An 18,173-nucleotide genomic window follows, 5' to 3' on the forward strand; every position below is an offset into this window, starting at 1 on the left:
TTAGGATTGATTGCCCCGGTGGGAACCCTCCCCCTTCCCCTCGGCGCCGGCTGGAGACCCCGGAGAAACTCGAACGTGTGGGACTCTCCCAAGCGCTTAGTCCAGTGCTCTGCACACAGGAAGCGCTCAAGAAATAGGACGGTCTGAGAGAAGGTGGTGCGCCTGCAGGTGGCGCGCTAACCCCACTCCTCCCTTCCCCCGTTAAGGGTATTTATTAAGCGCTTATTATGTGCCAGACACTGTGCTAAGCGCCGTGGGAGCTCCAAACTCATCAGGTTGGACACAGTCCCTGTCCCACGTGGGGCTCACCCCCCGATTCCCATTTTCCAGAGGAAGGAACTGAGGCCCAGAGCAGTGAAGTGACTCGCCCAAGGTCACCCAGCAGACAAGAGGCAGATCAGGGATGAGAACCCAGGTCCTTCTGACTCGCAGGCCCGGGCTCTATCCGCTAGGCCATACTGCTTCTCGAGGGTATTTATTGAGCTCACTGGGTGCAGAGCACTGTACTGAGCGCTTGGGAGAGTCCGAGGCGATGGTGTTGGTAGATGGGTTTTCTGCCCACAACAAGTCGACGGACTAGAGGGGGAGATGGATGTGAAGAGAGAGAAATAAAGCGAAGGGATGTGGACATAAGTGGACTGTGGGGGATGAAGAAAGGGAGGGAGTCGGGGTGACGCAGAAGGGAGTGGGAGAAGAGGAAAGGAGGGCCCAGTCAGGGAAGGCTTCTTGGAGGAGGTGGGCTTTTAATAAGGCTCTGAAGGTGGGGAGAGCGGTGGCCTATGGGATATGAGGAGGGAGGGCGGGCCAGGCCAGAAGCAGGATGGAGGCGAATTGTACTTTCCAAGCACTTAGCACAGTGCTCTGCACACAGTAAACGCTCAATAAATACGATTGAATGAACGGATGAGAGGTCAGCGGCGACATAGATGCCTTGAGGGCATGACCGTGTCTCCTAACTCTGCTGGACTCTCCCAAGTGCTCAATGTGGTGCTCGGCATGCAGTAGATGCTCAATAAATACTGGTGATCGATGGGTGGGTGGTGAGCTCTTGGATGGCAGGGATCGTGTCTACTAATTCTATCTACTAATTCTATTGCCTCTCCCGGGCGTTCAGTACAGAGTTACGCACACTGTAGGCGCTCAGTAAGTACAGCTGATGGAGTGGCTGGTGATTGGTGTTGGCCAGACCCCAGGGAAGAGAAGGGGCTTGGAGACACCTTTGCCCCCTCACTGCTTTGCTCACAGATAGTTGTCCTCCTCCTCTTCCTCCTCCCCATCCGCCTCTACCCGCTGCTCATGGGGGCCGCCATCTTTGGCTTCGTAGCTGTGGTTGGGGGAGGTGGAGGCAGGGGCGGAGGCTGGGGTGGAGGCCGGGGTGGAGGCTGGTGCCAAGGCTGGGCTGGAGGCCAAGGTGGGGGCTGAGATGGAGGTCAAGGAGGAGGCTGGGGTGGAGGCCGGGGTGGAGGCCGGTGCAGAGGTGGGGGTGGAGGTCGAGGAGGAGGCTGGGATGGATGCCGGAGTGGAGGCCGGGGCAGAGGTGGAGGCAGAGGCCGGGGTGGAGGCCGGGAAGGGGGTGAGGGCGAAGGCCGGGATGGAAGCCGGGGAGGAGGCCAGGGCGGAGGCGGAGGCCCGGCCCCGTTTGATCCTGCCGAAGCTGTCGGTGAGGATGCCTCCCTCGCGGATGCCGAGGTCTTCCAGGAAGCTCTCGAAGTAGCCCACGTCCTGGTCGGGGACAAAGGGCCCCAGGCCTGCGCAGAGGGTGCGAGGGAAAGTGGGCGCGGGCCGAGCACGGCGGGCAAGGGGCCCCACGGGAGTTAGCACAGAGACCGAGGCCCGGAAGCCAGCGAGGCCGGAGCGGCGGCCCTTCTCTCACCGAGGAGCAGGAATTTCCTCTTGTCCCCGTACAGCCTGAGCAGCTCCCGGCAATATTCCTGCACGTCCATTCCCAGCCGATATTCCCGCAGCAGCACGGCAAACCTCTGGATTTCCGGCGGAGACAGTTTGTTCCTCAGCTGAGGGGGAGACGGGGGCGGCGGGGGGTAAGGCCCGAGCTAAGGCGGGGGCACGGGGAAGCAGCTCAGAGGACCAAATCTGTTGTACTGGACTCTCCCAAGCACTCAGTACACTGCTGTGCACACAGTAGACGGTCAGCTCCTTGTGGGCGGGGAACACGAGAAGCAGCGGGGCTTAGTGGAAAAAGCCCGGGCTTGGGAGTCAAAGGAAGTGGGTTCTAATTCCAACTCTGCCATTTGTCCGCCGTGTGACCTTGGCAAATCTCTGGGCCTCTGGGCCTGGGCCCAGTTACCTTCTTTCTCTGGGCCTCAGTTACCTTCTCTGTAAAATGGGGATGGAGACTGTGAGCCCCACGGGGGACAACCTGATCACCTTGTATCTACCTCAGCGCTTAGAACAGTGCTTGGCACGAAGTAAGCGCTTAACAAATACCATCATCATTATTATTATTACTACTAACATGTTTACTAACTCTAGTACCGGACTTTCCCAAAGTGCTCACAAGCCCACAGCCTTGGCATTATCCTCGACTCCTCACTCTCGTTCATCCCACAAATTCAAGCCGTCCCTAAATCCTGTCAGCTCCACCTTCACAACATGGCCAAAATCCTCCCCTTCCTCTCCGTCCAAACCGCTACCGCATTGATGCAAGCACTCGTCCTCTCCCGCCTTGATCAATGCATCGGCCTCCTCGCTGAGCTCCCCGCCTCCCGTCTCTCCCCACTCCGGTCCGTACTCCATTCGGCCTTCCGGATCCATTTCCTTCAAAAACGGTCAGACTGTGTTTTCCCCGCTCCTCAAGAAAATCATTCATTCATTCAACAGTATTTATTGAGCGCTTACTATGTGCAGAGCACTGTACTAAGCACTTGGAATGTGGTTGCCCATCCACCTCTGCATCAAAAAAGAACTCCTCACCATTGGCTTTAATGCACTTAACCTCTTTGCCCTCTCCTACCTCACCTTGCCGGCCCACACACTTGGCTCCTCTAATGCCAACCTTCTCCCTGGGCCTCCATCTCAACTGTCTCGCCGCCGACCCCCGGCCCACGTCCCGCCTCTGGCCCTGAAGGCCCTCCCGCCTCAGATCCCACAGACTATCCTCTCCTCCCGCTTCCAAGCCTTATCTCCTCCTCCGAGAGGCCTTCCCTGACTTAACCCTCCTTTCCTCTTCTCCCACTCCCTTCCGCGTCACCCTGACCTGCTCCCTTCATGCATCCTCCCTCCCAGCCCCACAGCACATATGTATATAGCTATATATCTATTTACCTATTTACGTATAATTAACGTCTATCTCCCCTAGACTGTGAGCTCTATGTGGGCAGGGAATGCATCTGTTTGTTCTCATATTGTACTCTCCCAATCGCTCAGTACAGTGTTTGGCATATAGTAAGCGATCAATAAATACTACTGAATAAATGAATGCATGAATGAAAGTGTAGGAGCCGGGGTTGGAACCCTATGCTCTATCCACTACGCTATGCCATGGCGCTCTGCTTTGCAAAGGCTTCTGGGATTTGTAGTCCTCTGTCTCAGAAACGCCATATTGGTTTTGAACACTGCGCATGCTCAGAATCCGGGGGTGGTGCTCTGCTTTGCAAGGGCTTCTGGGATTTGTAGTCCTCTGCCTCCGAAACGCCATCTTGATTTGGGCAACTGAGCATGCTCAGTGCCCGACTACTGAGGGTAGGGGGTGTGGGGGTGGGGGGAACCCTCTGCAAGGATTTCTGGGATTTGGAGTCCTCTGCCTCTGAAGCGCCATGTTGGCTTGGATAATAATAATAATGATAATAATGGTATTTGTTAAGTGCTTACTATGTGCTAAGCACTGTTCTAGCCTCTGGGGTATGAATGAACGAATAAAGGTATCTGTTAAGCGCTCACTATGTGCCAAGCACTTTTCTAAGCACAGGGGGAAATACAAGGTCATCAGGTTGTCCCACATGGGGCTCACAGTCTTTATCCCCACTTTACAGATGAGATAACTGAGGCCCAGAGAAGTGAAGTGGCTTGCCCAAGGTCACACAGCAGACAAGAGGCGGAGCTGGGATTAGAACCCTCGCCCTTGGACTCCCGAGCCTGAGCTCTTTCCACTAAAGCCAGGTTGCTTCTGTACATACCCATTGTCCAGGGACTGAGGGGCAGCAGAGGTGACCCTCTCTGCAAGGGCTTCTGGGACTTGTCTTGGCCAGTGGCCCTCCGTCCCTTAGAGAAGCAGTGCGGTCCAGCGGAAAGAGCCCGGTCCTGGGAGTCAGAGGACCTGGGTTCTCATCCCTGCCCTGCTACATCTCTGCTGTGTGACCTTGGTCAAGTCACTTACCTTCTCCGGGCATCAGTTCCCTCATCTGTGTAATGGGAATTAAGACTGTGAGCCTCACGTGGGGCAGGGACTGTGCCCCACCTGATTATCTCATAGCTATCCCAGCGTTTAAAACAGTGACTGGTACATTATAAGCGCCCAGTAAATGCCACAGTTATTATTTATTGTTATGTCACTTCACTTCTCTGGGCCTCAGTTTCCTCCACTGTAAAATGGGAAGTCAATCCTATTCCTATTTTTGTTTTTGTTTTTCAAATGGTATTTGTTAAGCGCTTACTATGTGCCAGGCAGTGTACTAAGCGCTGGGGAAGGATACACACTAATCAGGTTGGACACAGTCCCCGACCCACATGGGGCTCCCAGTTTTCATCGCCATTTTACCTATGAGGGAATGGAGGCCCAGAGAAGTGAAGTGACTTACCCAAGATCACCCAGCAGACAAGCAGAGTTGTCGGGATGAGAACTCAGGTCCTCCTGACTCCCGGGCCCGGGGTCTCTCCTCTGCTGCTTCCTCATCCCACCCAATCCTCGAACGGCATTCCGGACCCCCGCGGGGAAGGGGGTAGGGGGCAACAGTGCTCACCGTGTTCAAATACTCCTGCAAGTGCTCCACGTCCCCGCTGCTCTGATCGCTGCCGCTGTGGCGAGAGTCCTGAAAGGACGATGGTGTGGACGCCCTGCTGTAGCAGGCTTCGAAGGTGTCGTGGGAGCCGGTGCTGGGGGACAGCCATAAGTGAGGGGGGAGGGAAGGGGCGGGAGTTGATCCCCGAGCCCCCTGCCCCTCTCCAGGACCCCCCCCCATCCTTCCCCATCTCCTCCCCAACCACCCACGGAGTCAGAAGACCTGTCCATTCTCTCCCCAGCGCTTAGTACAGTGCTCTGCCATCCATCATCAACATAATGATTTTGTTAAGCTCTTTCGATGTGCCAAGCTCTGTTCTAAGCGCTGGGGTAGATATGAGTTAATCAGGTTCGTTCAGTGGTATTTATTGGCACTTACTGTGTGCAGAGCACTGTACTAAGCGCTTGGGAGAGGACCCTACAACAATAAACAGACACATTCCCTGCCCACAGCCACCTTCCCTGTCCCACATGGGGCTCTTGCTCTTCTTCATCCCCATTCTACAGATGCGGGAACTGAGGTCCAGAGAAGTGAAGTGAGTTCATCCATTCATATTTACTGAGCGCTTACTGGTGCAGAGCACTGGATTAAGCCCAGGGTCACCCAGCAGACATGTGGCGGAGCCAGGATTAGAACCCGGGACCTTCTGCCACCCAGGCCCGGGCTCTGTCCACTAAGCCACACTGTTTCCTCAATCAAAGATAGGTCTCAGTCAAAAATGAGAGCTTCCTGTGTGCAGAGCATTGTACTGAGCGCTTGGGAAAGTTCAATCCAACAGAGTTAGTAGACACAGCCTCCACCCTCCAAGAGCTGACAGTCTATCGTACATCAGGCGTATTTATTGAGCTCTTATTGTGTGCAGAGCATAGTATTAAGCGCTTGGGAGAGTCCAATACAACAGAGGTGGTAGACACATTCGCTATCTCATCTGTAAAATGGGGATTGAGACATTGAACCCCACATGGGACCAAACTGGATTTGCTTGGATCCACCCCAGTGCTTAATACAGTGCCCGGCACATAGTAAGTGCTTAACAAATACCATTATAATAATAATTATTATTACCCATAAGGAAGCAGCGTGGGCTAGCGGGTAGATCCCGGACCTGGGAATCAGAAGGACCTGGGTTCTCATCCCGGCTCCGCCACTTGTCTGCCCGGTGACCTTAGGCGAGTCACTTCACTTCAATTGCCTCATCCCATGGGAATTAATAACAATGGTATGGGTTAAACGCTTACTATGTGCCAGTCACTGTACTGAACGCTGGAGCGGATCCAAGCAAATCTGACTGATTCCCAAGCCCATGCTCTCTCCTCTAGGCCATGAGCTCTGCACCCGGGAAGCCCTCAATAAATGCCATCGATGACGGTGACTATGAGGGTCAGAAGGTTAGGGTGAGTGATAGGGGGCGGTGGGGTAGAGGGGGCAGAGAAGGGGCGCTTACAAAGAGCTGCAACAGCTAAAATCGGCATCGTAGCTGTAGGCCACCTCCGTGCTCACGCTGTCACCTGGGGAGGGGAAGGGGAGAGGGCATTCAATTCAATCAATATGATTCATTCAATCGTATTTATTGAACGCTTACGGTGTGCAGAGCACTGGTTCAAGGGGGAAGCTGCATCCCCCTCCCCCATTTCCTCTCCCAGCCCACTCCCTCACCCGCCCCCGGCTACCTCACCATCCTCACCTTCCTCCCTCGACTCCCTCACCTTTCTCCCCCGTCTCCCTCGGCAACCTCTTCCCTGTCTCCCTCGACTCCCTCCCTTGTCTCTCTCACCTTCGTCTTCCCTGTCTCCCTCACCTTCTCCCTCATCTCCCTCACCTTCCTCCCATCTCTGTCACCGACCTCTTCTCTGTCTCCCTCAACTCCCTCCCCATCTCCCTCAACTTCTTCCCTCGTCTCCCTCGCCTCCCTTCCCTGTCTCCCTCACCTTCCTTCCTCACCTTCCTCTTCCCTGTCTCCCTCACCTTCCTTCATCTCCCTCATGGTCCTCCCTCTTCTCTGTCTCCCTCAACTCCCTCCCCTGTCTCTCATCTTCCTCTCCTGTCTCCCTCACCTTCCTCTTCCCTGTCTCCCTCACCAACCTCTTCCCTGTCTCCTTCATCTCCTTCCTTTGTGTCCCTCATCTCTCCCTCCTCGTCTCCCGCATCTCTGCCTCAACCAAGGCCTCCCCTGTCTTCCTCCTCATCTCCCTCTCTTCATCTCCCTCCCCTGTCTCCCTCATCTCCCTCCCCTATCTCTCTCAACTAACAACCTCCCCTGTCTCCTTCCTCATCTCCCTCCCCTGGCTCCCTCATCTCCCTCCCGTGTCTCCCTCCCCGCTCCCCGGCTCGGGGGTCAGGGGTCAGGGGTCAGGAGGGGTCAGGGGATGCCTCACTGCGGCTGGTGAGCCAGGGCCGGTGGGGCCCGGGGGCGCAGTGGCATCCGGCTCGGTCGACGGGCTGGATGGTTCGGTCTCCGTAGATGATGCGGAAGGCCTGGCTGATCAACGAGCAAGATTCCTCCGCCGCCTCCTGCCGCCGCCAGAAGCCAGGGCGAGACCCCCGGGGTGGGGAAAACGGGGGACGGGGGAGAGGGGGGACGGAGCCTCAGGCCGGGACCACCCCCTACCTCCACCCCCGGCTCCCCACCCCGTTACCCCATCTCTCCCCACAGCACTTTCATTCACTGTCAGTCTTCTTTATTGAGTGCTTTCTAATAATAATAATGATTGTGGTATCTGTTAAGCTCATACTATGTGCCAAGCGCTGTACTAAGCGCTGGAGTGGATACGAGCCAATCGGGTTGGACACAGTCCCCGTCCCACGTGGGACTCACGGTCTTCATCCCCATTTTACAGATGAGGGTACTGAGGCCCAGAGAAGTGAAATGACTTGCCCAAGGCCACTCAGCAGACAAGTGGCGGAGCCAGGATTAGAGCTTACGACCTGGGTGCGGAGCACTGTACTGAGCGCTTGGGAGAGTCCGGTGTAACAGTATAGCAGATACGTTCCCTGCCCACAGTGCTGCTGACAGCAGTGACGATAATAATCATGACGGTCTCCGTTAAGGGTTTACTGTATGTGCCAGGCACTGTACTAAGCACTGGGGTGGATGCAAACAACAAATCAGGTCGGACACACTCCCTGTCTCACGTGGGGTTCGCAGTCTCAATCCCCATTTTACAGATGAGGGAACTGAGGTCCGGGGAAGTAAAGTGACTTGTCCAAGATCACACAGCAGACACCTGGAGGAGTCGGGATTAGAACCCACCACCTCCTGACTCCCAAGCCGGCGCTCTACGCCCTTCGCCTCGATGCTCCTCTGCCCAGTATATGTCCACAGCTGTAATTTCTTTCTTTCTATTCCTACCCATCTCCCCCTCAGCTCCTTGAGGACAGGGAACGTGTCTGTCTACTGTTCTACTGGACTCTCCCAAGCGCTCGGTACAGTGCTGAGCACTCAATAAATAGGTTTGAATGAATGCCCGCCCCCCCCCCCCCCCGCCCCGGACCATGAACCGGTTGTGGGCCGGGAACGGGTCTGTTTACTGCTCGATGGCCGCTCGGGCCGGCGCTCCGCACCCCGGCGGTGACCCCGAGGTGGCCAGCGCGGCCCCCCCGGCCCGCCCCGGGGGCCGACTCACCCTGCTAGCCACCGCCAGGATGACCAGGTTGCAGTAGGCGTCCGGGCTGGGGTCCCGGGGGTCCAGGGGGTTTCCTCCCACGTGCCTCCTCTCCCAACTGCCCCCGGGTTTGCCCCTCTCCCAGCTGCCGCTGAAGGTCTGCCTCCTCTCCCAGCTGCCCCCCGGCTTGGCGGCCCCCTTCCTCTCCCAGCTGCCGAAAGGCCGACCCCCCGGCTTGGGGCCGGCCCCCCGGGCCCGCTGGCGCTCCAGACTGCCCCCGGCCCCGGCCCGGCCCTCTCGCCCGCCTCGCGCCATCTTCCAGTCGAGGCTGCAGATGGTGTGGCGTCGCTCCACGTTGCCCCCGGGGTGGCGGGGCTCCGGCCCCCCGCCGGACCCGGGCGTCCCCTCCGGCGGGCCCGACGGAGGCGCCGGGTCCACCCCCAGGCCTGGGGGACGAGAGAGGGAGAGAGGGGCGGCTGGCAGGGAGCGGCCGGCGGGGCGGTGGGCCCAACGCGACGCCTCCGGCCAGGGGTCGGACTAGGCCCCCGGGGCCCCGCTGACCCTCGGTGGTCCGGTCCTCCCGCCGCCCGCTCTCCCCCCACCCGCCCCGTCCCCCTCCCGCCCCCCGGCCCCCGGGGGCACCGGTCTTGAGGACGAGGAGGTGGAGGGCGTCGTCTCGGAGGTAGGAGGCGGCGGCCACGTGGTGGGTGGGCACCCGCAGGATGAGCTCCTCGTTGTCCCGCCAGGTGAGCAGCAGGCAGCGGGCCGACAGGCTGAGGATGCTGTCCTGCTCCGCTGCCGGGGGACGCCGCAGAGGCAGCTCCTGCACCTGCTGAACGCCCCTCCGTTCACTCGTTCGCTCGTCCGTTCATTCCCGGGCGGCAGGGCCCGGCGGATAGGGTCAGAAGGTCGGGGCTTCCAATCCCCGCTCGGCCACTCGTCTGCTCCCCGTGACCCTGGGCCCAGCGCTTCCCTCCTCTGGGCCTCGGTCCCCTCATCTGTAAAGTTCATCCGTTCGGTCGTATTTATCGAGCGCTTACTGGGTGCGGAGCGCTGTCCTAAGCGCTCGGGAGGTACAGTTCGGCAGCGGGGAGAGCCGATCCCTACCCGACGACGGGCTCGCAGTCTGAAAATGGGGACGGAGAGCGCCAGCCCCACCTGGGACAGGGATTGGGTCCAACCCGATTGTCTTGTGTCTCCCCCAGCGCTTAGAACGGTGCCTGGCACGCGGTAAGCGCTTAACGTATACCATCATCATCATCATTATTTATCACTGCTATGCTTTTTACTATTAAGCGCTTTCTGTTAACATCCGCCTCTAGACTGTCAGCTCGTTGTGGGCAGAGAACGTGTCTGTTCTCTCGGACCCTCCCGAGCGCTTAGCACAGTGCTCTGCACACGGTAAGCTCTCAATAAATGCGATTGATGAACGAATGAATGAATGAATGAATTAATGAAGGGGGCAGGGACGGGGCTGGGAATCCCGCAGCGCTTTTGGCCATCTCTGGAATTGTATCCATTTCTATCAAAGTCCGTCTCCCCCTCTGGATTGTCGGCTCCCTGGGGGCAGGGAACGCGTCTGTTCTATTGGATGCTCCCAAGCGTTTAGCAGAGTGCTCTTGGGTAGGAGGGAAGCCCCCACCTGTAGCTCGTCGGTGTCTTGGGGGGCGGTCCCCTATCCTGGATCTCTTGGACACCCCCCCCCCCCCCCAGTTTGGGTCTGGGCACTCCATGAAGCGGAGAGGAGTGAGAGGAGGGGAAGAGGAGGAGGAGGAAGAGGAAGAGGAGAAGAGGGAGGCCTCACTCCCCACTCCCCACCCCGGGACCCCCACTCACCCGTGCCTTGTCCAACAGCTGCAGGAGCTCATCTCTGCTGGAGGGGTTCAAGGATGACGTCACCCAGGTCAGCTGACCGATGAACTGGGGGGCGGGCACAGGTGGGAGAGAGGGCTGAGCCCCTGGGGGGAGAGGAGAGACCCCCCGACCCCCGACCCGTCACCCCCCAACCCGGTTCCCTCTCCCCACCCCCCTCAGGCCTCACCTGGACCTCTTTCTCCAGGTAGTCGTGGAGCAGGATGCGGGGGTCGGCCAGATAGTCCGGGGGGTAGAGGGGGACGGAGTGCAGGGGGCGACGAGACCCCCGACCCCCGGCCGCGACCCCGGCCCCGCCCCCGGCCGGGACCTGCCGCTGCCCGGCCTTGGAGAAGGCCAGGCGGCGGATGGGGGACACGAAGCCCTGCATTCCGGTGGCGGGTGGGGAGGGATGGGGAGGGTTGTCCGTGAACTGGGGGGAGCGCAGCCCCCTGAGGTCTCCCCCGCTCCCCTCTGCTGTCCCACCCTGAGCCCCCCACCATTCCTCTCCGCTCTCCCACCCTGGGGGTCTCCCCCATTTCCTGCCGTTCTCCCACCCTGTATTCCCTATTTCCTGCTGCTCTCCCACCGTGGGGTCCCCCCCCCCCGTTCTCCTCTGCTCTTCCACCTTGAATCCCCTCATTCCCTTCTGCTCTCCCACCTGGGTGCCCCCCTCCATTTGCTACTGCTTTCCCACCCGGGAACCCCTCATTCCCTCTGCTATTCCACCCTGAGCCCCCCTTCCCATTGGCCTCCCCCCCCCCGTGCCTCCCACCATTCCTCTTTGCTCTCCCAGCCTGGGGTCCCCTATTTCCTGCTGCCGTCCCCCCCGGGATCCCCCCCTCCCATTTGGCGCTGCTCTCCCACCCTGGGACCACCTCCGGTCCCCCTCCGCTCTCCCACCCTGGGGCGTCTCTCCCATTTCCTGCTTCTCTCCCACCCTGGGACCCCCACCATTCCCCTCTGCTCTCCCACCCTGGGGATCTCCCCCCTCCTCCCCGTTTTCCCACCCTGAGATGACCCGCTCCGGACCCCCTCATTCCCTTCTGCTCTCCCACTCCCCCCTACTCTCCCACCCCCCTCCATTCCCCTCTGCTCTCCCCCCGGGGGCCCCTCCCAGCCCCTTCTCCTTCCCTTGTACCCCCCCCCCCCATTCTTCCTTGCTCGACCCCCTGGACCCTGTTCATTCCCTTATGCTCTCCCACTCTGAGGTCGCCCCTGGAGCCCCCCTCCAACCTCCCCACCCAAGACCCCGGGGGTCCCGGCCCATACCTTTCTCCCCTTCTTGTTCTGGCCCTCCATGGCCCCCTCTTCTTCTTCCTCCTCCTCCTCCTCCTCTGCCGCCCCCCGCCCCGACTGGAAGTTTCATTGTTCTTTCCTGTAGAGGAAACGCCACCGGCAGAGCCTGGGTTCCTGCCCCTCCCGGCCGGATAAGGATGGGTGGGGGGGCTGTCAGGACACAAGGGACGCGTGGGGGAGGGGACCCATTCAGCGCTCAGTACACTGCTCCAATCGATCAATCGCTCGATTTATTGACCCAGCTCGCGACCCTGGAGAATGTGGGCAGGGAATGTGACTGTTTATGATCGGATTGGACTCTCCCGAGCGCTTAGTCCAGTGCTCCGCACGTAGTAAACGCTCGGTAGATACGATCGATCGAACGAATGAAACCTTGGACAGCGAAACGGGTTATAGCGAGGGACAGGTCTGCCTCAGTTTCCTCCTCCGGAAAATGGGGTCGAAACACAGGCCCTCCCTCTCCCCCTAGGTCATCTCGATTCTTCCCCAGCGCTTAGTACAGTGCTTGGCACAGAGTGAACGCTTCCACAGGTGCCACCCGGGTGGTGGTCGTTATCTGCCGGGGCCCAGAGATGTCTCGGCCGTAGCCCCCGCCCTTCTCCTGTGGGGCCGCCTTTCCTTTCCCTCTGCTGAGACTGAAGTGGGTGGGATGGAGGGCAGACTCTACCTCCTGAACCGTGGCTCTGTCGGGCACTTAGTTTTTCCTTCCCCGCTTTCTCCTCGTCTTCTTCCTTTTTCCTTCCTCCTCCTCCTTCCTCTCGTCCTCCTCCTTCTCATCTTCCTCCTCTTCTTCTTCCTCTTCCTTCTTCTCTTCCTCCTCCTCCTTTTCTTCTTCCTCCTCTTCCTCGATCTCCTCCTGCTCCTTCTCTTCTTCTTCCTCCTTCTCCTCTTCTTCCTCCTCCTCCCCTTCCTCCTCCTCCTCCTCCTCCACCTCTTCTTCCTCCTCTCCTTTCCTTCCTCCTTTTCTCCTCTTCTTCCTTCCCCTCTTCCTCCCTTTCCTTTTTTCCTCCTCTCCCTCTCCCTCCTCTTCTTCTGCCTCCACTTTCCCTCCTCTTTATCCTCTTCCTCCACCTCCTCCCACCCTTCTCCTCTTCTTCCTCCGTTTCCTCTTTTCTCTTCCTCCTTCTCTTTCTTCCTCCTCGGCCCCGTCTCCCCCTTCCCCCCCCCCCCCCGCAAATGGACCCAACAGAGATCTGGGCCCAGGGGTGGCTTGTACTGAAATGACTTTAATAGTTCATGTCGCAGCAAAATTAAAAATATACAAAAAGTTTGTGGTGTACAAAAAAGTTCCAAAACAGAACCCGGCCCCCAGCCCACCCCGACCCCCGGGCCCGACCCCCGAGAGATCTCGGAGGGGCGGGGGGCGCTGACCGTATTTACAGGACACGGGGAGGGGACGTGGAGGGAGGGGAGAGGCCTAGGAAGTGGAGGGGAACCGTGGAGAAGGAGCCCGCTCTTCGGGAGGGGGCTGAGGACCCCTGTGGATCCCGGAGTCCGGGGCGCCCGCCGGTCACTTGTCCACCCGCAAGGACCAGGAAAGTGGGTAGAGCCCGGGCCTGAGAGCCAGAAGGACCTGGATTCTAATCCTGACTCCGCCACGTGTCTGCTGGGTGACCTTGGACCAGTCACTTCCCTTCTCTTAGAGAAGCAGCGCGGCCTAGCGAGTAGAGCCCGGGCCTGGGAGTCAGAGGACCTGGGTTCTCATCCCGGCTCCCCAGCTCGCCTGTTGGGTGACCTCGAGCAAGTCACTTCACTTCTCTGGGCCTCTGTTGGCTCATCTCGCTTAGTATAGTGCCTGACATATAGTAAGCGCTTAGCAAATACCACAGTTCTTCTTATTATTCAAATGGCGATTAAATCCTCCACCCTCCGACCTAGACTGGGAGTCCCGTGTGGGACGGGGACTGTGCCCAACCCGATGAGCTCGTAGGTCCCCCAGCGCTTAGTACAGTGCCTGGCACATAGTAAGCGCTTAAAAAAAATGCCTTTTTAAAAAAAAAATCGGACACACAGGGACATGGAGGAGGGATAAAAAATGTGCTTCGAGAGTCGGGTCCACCTGGTCAATCTGGGCAGTGGGGTGGAGGGGTGTCCTGGAGAGACATGGGGAGGGGGCAGGGCTACCTGGAGGGCTGTGGCTACCGAGGGGCTGGGAGATGCTGAACGAACCTCCTCCTCCTAATGCTCATAATAATGATCATGATTGTTAAGCGCTTCCTACATGCCAGGCTCTGTACTGAGCACTGGAGAAGGATACAAGCAAGTCGAGTCGGACCCAGGACCTGTCCCCCGTGGGGGTCCCAGTCTCCATCTCCGTCTTCCAGATGAGGGAACTGAGGGCCAGAGAAGGGAAGTGACCGGCCCAAGGTCACGCAGCAGGCACGGGGCGGAGCTGGGATGAGAGCCGCTACTGCTACTACTAATAATAACGATACTGGTGTTGGTTAAGCGCTTGCTATGTGCGAAGCTCTGTACTAAGCGCTGGGGGAGGATACGAGATCATCAGGTCCCCCATGGGGGCTCACAGTCTAAGTAGGAAGGAGGATGGGCTCGTGATGCAGTGGGGAGAGCCCCGGAAGGTCGTGGGTTCTGATCCCGGCTCCGCCGCTTCTCTGCCGTGTGACCTCGGTCAAGTCACTTGCCTTCCCCGGGCCTCAGTTCCCTCATCTGGAAAATGGGGACGAAGACTGTGAGCCCCTCGTGGGACAGAGACTGGGTCCAACCTGATTTGCTTGTATCCACCCAAGCGCTTAGTACGGTGCCCGGCACATAGTAAGCACATAACAAATACCATAATAATAATAATTATTACTATTAATAAACTCGTGTGGGCAGGGAACGTGGCTACCAACTCTGTTGTACTGGACTCTCCCAAGGACTTAGTACAGTGCTCTCCGCATAGTAAGCACTCAATAAATACCGTTAAGGACTGAGTGCTCCCTGTACAGTAAGCACTCAATAAATACCATTGACGGACTGAGTGCTCTGCGCACAGTAAGCGCTCGATAAATACCATTGTTGATAACAGGCAGTGAATCCCCATTTTGCAGATGAGGGAACTGAGGCACAGAGAAGGTTAAATGACTTGCCCAAGGTCAAACAGCAGGCAGGCGGCGGAGCCCGAACGAGAACCCGGGTCCTCTGTCTCCCGGGCCGGGGCTCTTTCCGCTAGGCCGGACTGTTTCTCTAAGGGAAGGGAAGTGACTGACCCAAGGTCACACAGCGGACGAGTGGAGGAGCTGAGAAGAGAACCCAGGTCGCCTGGCTCCCAGCCCCGGGTTCTAACCACTAGGCCGCCCGGCTTCCCTACTCTAGAACAAGCCCCGGTCTCCCTCCCTCCCTGAACCTCCCCCGTTGCCTCGGGCTCAGCGGGGTATCAAGGGGAGGGTCTCGGGCCATTCGACTTTCCATCGCTCTTTCATATCTCCCCATCCCCTCCCTGCGCCCAGAGAGTCTGTTTATTGTTCTATCGTCCTCTCCCAAGCGCTTAGTACAGTGCTTTGCACACATAAAGCGTTCAATAAATACGACTGACTGACTACTGCTTCGCCGATACCCGACCAGGCCCCCAAAACCCTGCTCCCCGAAGGCAGGGATTCCTGTCAACCTCCTCGTTTCGGCTCCTCGGAGCGCTCGGTACAGTGCTCCGCCCGCAGGAAGCGCTCAATACATGCCGCCGGTGGATGGCGAGACCGTCAACTCCTTGCGGGCGGGAAACGTGACTACCAACTCTGGTGGACCGGACTCCTCCAAGGGCTTAGCCCAGTGCTCTGCACGCAGTAGGGGCTCGGTAAATACTGTTGATCGGCTGCTAATCCTTAACTTCTCTGAGGGCGGGAAGCGTGTCTACTAACTCTACAGGACTCTTAGCACAGTGCTCTGCACACACGAGGCGCTCAGTAAATACCACCGATCGATTGATACACTGTAAGCTCCCTGTGGGCAGGGAATACGTCTACCCGCTCTGACGGATCTGACTCTCCTAAGCGCTCCATCCGGTGCTCTGCTGACGGGCAGTGCTCAATAAATACCACGGATTGTTCGATAGACCGTCAGCTGCTCGGGGGCAAGGGATCGTGTCTCCGAGCGCTCGAGAAATTCCATCTTTTGGGGTCTCCCAAGCGCCGGACCGGAACCGGCTCAGCCGGCCGGAGGAACCCTCTCCTCTGAGGGTCTCAAACCCCTCTCCCGGCTTACAGAGGCTGCAAAATCGGAGAGGCAGAAGAAGGCCCGAGCATGAGCGTGAATGACCTCGGAGGAGAGGCGGGGGCCGTGCTGAGCACCTGTCGGGAGAAAGGCAGCCCGAAGAGTGTTGGGGTTCATCAGTGACGCCTCGGGGGCCGGGCAGTGAGGGGAGAAGTTGGGGGGGGGGGTCTCTGGGGGGGGTGGGAAGGGGTCCCAGGAGGAACTGGATGGACTGGAGCTGAGAGACCCCCCCAAGTCTCACCATCTCAGCTAAAATCCATCACGGACCCTTCCCGGACGCGATGGGGGAAACCTCGGTGCCTAAGGCGGAGGGGGTCAGCCTAAGGCTCTCCAGCCCCCTCTTCTTTGGACATCTGGGGAACCCCCCCCCCCGCCCCATCCGGCCCCCCCAGCTCCCTCCGCATCCCCCCCACCCCACCGGCCCGAGAACCACACCTTTCCGGTTGGTCAGCCCGGGACGGTCAGCCCTGGATGGTCGGCACCGGGTGGTCGGCCACCAACGGCCGGACCCGGCCAGCCGCCCCCCGATGGTCCGGACGAGACGGTCGGTCCCGGACGGTCAGCACCAGATGGTCGGCACCAGATGGTCGGCCTCGAACGGCCAGCCCCGGGCAACCATCCCCGAACGGTCGGGATGAGACGGTCGGTCCCGGACGGTCGGCACCAGATGGTCAGTCCCGAACGGTCAGCCCTGAATGGTCAACCCCAGATGGTCAGCACCAGATAGTCAGCTGGGGACGGTGACCACCAGACGGTCAGCCCTGGACAGTCAGCCCCAGATAATCGGCCCCAGACGGTCCGCCCCGGATAATCAGCTGGGGCCGGCCGGCCCAACGGAACCCGGACCCCGACCCCCGCCTCCGCCCCTGCCCCTCCCGGGTCCCCGACAGCTCCGGCCGCCGTACCCGAGCCCCGGAACCGGGCGTCGGGAGCCGCCGGATGCAGACCGGGAGCCGGGAACGCCGACGGCCGAGACGGCGGACCGCGGCCGGGGCGGGCGGGCCGCTGACCCCCCCGAACGACCGACTGCCCGGGAACCAGCCGGATTTGGCGACAGCTGCCGGAGGAAAGCGAGGACCATCTCGGCTGGTGCGGCCTAGGGGTTAAAGCCCTCACCCCGGCTGCGCCCCTCGTCTGCAGCGCGGCCTAGCAGGCGGAGTCCGAGCCTGGGGGTCAGAGGCCCCGTGTTCTCACCCCGACTCCGCCCCTTGTCCGCGGCGTGACCTCGGGCGAGTCACTTCACCTCTCCGGGCCTCAGTTCCCTCATCTGGAAAACGGGGCTCAAGCCTGTGAGCCCCACGCGGGACAGGGGCCGCTTGCAGCTCCCCCGGCGCTTGGTACGGTGCCCGGCCCGGAGTGAGCGCTTAACAGATATCGTCTCCGCCCGGCGGTCGGCATAACGCCGGGGACGTAGGAAGCGTTCAACCGAGATCGCCGCTCGTCACCACGATCTGACTAACCGAATGACCGTCACGGCTGCCCTAGCCGGACTAACCCTTCCCGGGACCGCTCCCCTCCCCCAGTTTCTTCCCTCGGGGCCTGCTCCCCGATCCCTCTCCGGAAGCGGGAATTGGGTCGGGGAGGTGTGACGAGGAGGGGGCCGCTTGGGTGAAGGTCCGGCCCGAGGGACAGGGGTCAGCGTGGTGGGCTTCGGGCCCGGCAGGGGGAGGGCGGCCGAGAGGAGAGCGGCGGTTGCACGGCAGGACGAGGGTAACAAGGCACACGGTCTGTTCAGTGCATCGTGGGGTCGACGGATGGCCCGGTGTGGCGGTGGCCACAGGGGTGGGGACGTGGGGGGGGGGGGGATCTTGGGAATCCGGGAGCATCCCGGGATTCATCCCTGCTCCATCCGCGAGCGTCTCCCCCAAGCCCCTGAAGGGTCACTCGAGGAGGCGAGGCTTAGAGTGCCAGCCTCGGTCTCTCCCCTCCGTGACCCTTCTGGGGCGTAGGGATTCCCTTCTGGCGCTGGCGGGGTTGGATCCAGAAAGCCCCGTTGCCCGGTGGTGTCTCTGAGTTGGGGAGATGTCTCTGAGTCGGGGAGATCTTTCCGATTCGGAGAGAGGCCTCCAAGACACGGAGGTGTCTCTGAGGCGGGGAGAGATGTTTCTGAGCCATGGAGATGACATCTCTGAGGTGGTGACATCCCTGAGGTGGGGAGACATCTCTGAGCCGGAGAGACGCCTCTAGATTGGGGAGATGTCTCTGAACTGGGGGTCATCTCTGAGCCAAGGAGACATCTCTGAGCCAGAGACACTTCTAG

The 18,173-nt window shown here is 59.7% G+C and overlaps 1 protein-coding gene across 1 annotated transcript; it reads right to left on the bottom strand.

The window, feature by feature from the left end:
- Positions 1-860: 860 nt before the first annotated feature.
- On the bottom strand, positions 861-11,714 carry CCM2L (CCM2 like scaffold protein). Its single transcript, XM_029048706.1, has 10 exons — positions 11,681-11,714; positions 10,599-10,793; positions 10,394-10,477; positions 9,200-9,389; positions 8,579-9,003; positions 7,331-7,466; positions 6,400-6,463; positions 4,917-5,049; positions 1,874-2,012; positions 861-1,748 (listed from the first exon to the last, which is right to left on the bottom strand). The coding sequence occupies exons 1-10, from the start codon at positions 11,708-11,710 to the stop codon at positions 1,240-1,242; spliced, it is 1,905 nt and encodes a 634-aa protein (XP_028904539.1). The 5' UTR covers positions 11,711-11,714; the 3' UTR covers positions 861-1,239.
- Positions 11,715-18,173: the final 6,459 nt, after the last annotated feature.

Source organism: Ornithorhynchus anatinus, chromosome 21 (assembly GCF_004115215.2).
Source record: "Ornithorhynchus anatinus isolate Pmale09 chromosome 21, mOrnAna1.pri.v4, whole genome shotgun sequence".
In the NCBI taxonomy this organism is placed as follows: Eukaryota; Metazoa; Chordata; class Mammalia; order Monotremata; family Ornithorhynchidae; genus Ornithorhynchus; species Ornithorhynchus anatinus.

Bases quoted from the DNA above. Each gene is read 5' to 3' on its own strand.
- CCM2L (XM_029048706.1), bottom strand. From the start codon at position 11,710: ATGGAGGGCCAGAACAAGAAGGGGAGAAAG. The intron at 9,004-9,199 runs GTGCCCCCGGGG...CTCGTCCCCCAG, and splicing joins CCTCCTCGTCCTCAAGACCG to GCCTGGGGGTGGACCCGGCG. The intron at 5,050-6,399 runs GTAAGCGCCCCT...GCTGTCCCCCAG, and splicing joins TTTAGCTGTTGCAGCTCTTT to CACCGGCTCCCACGACACCT.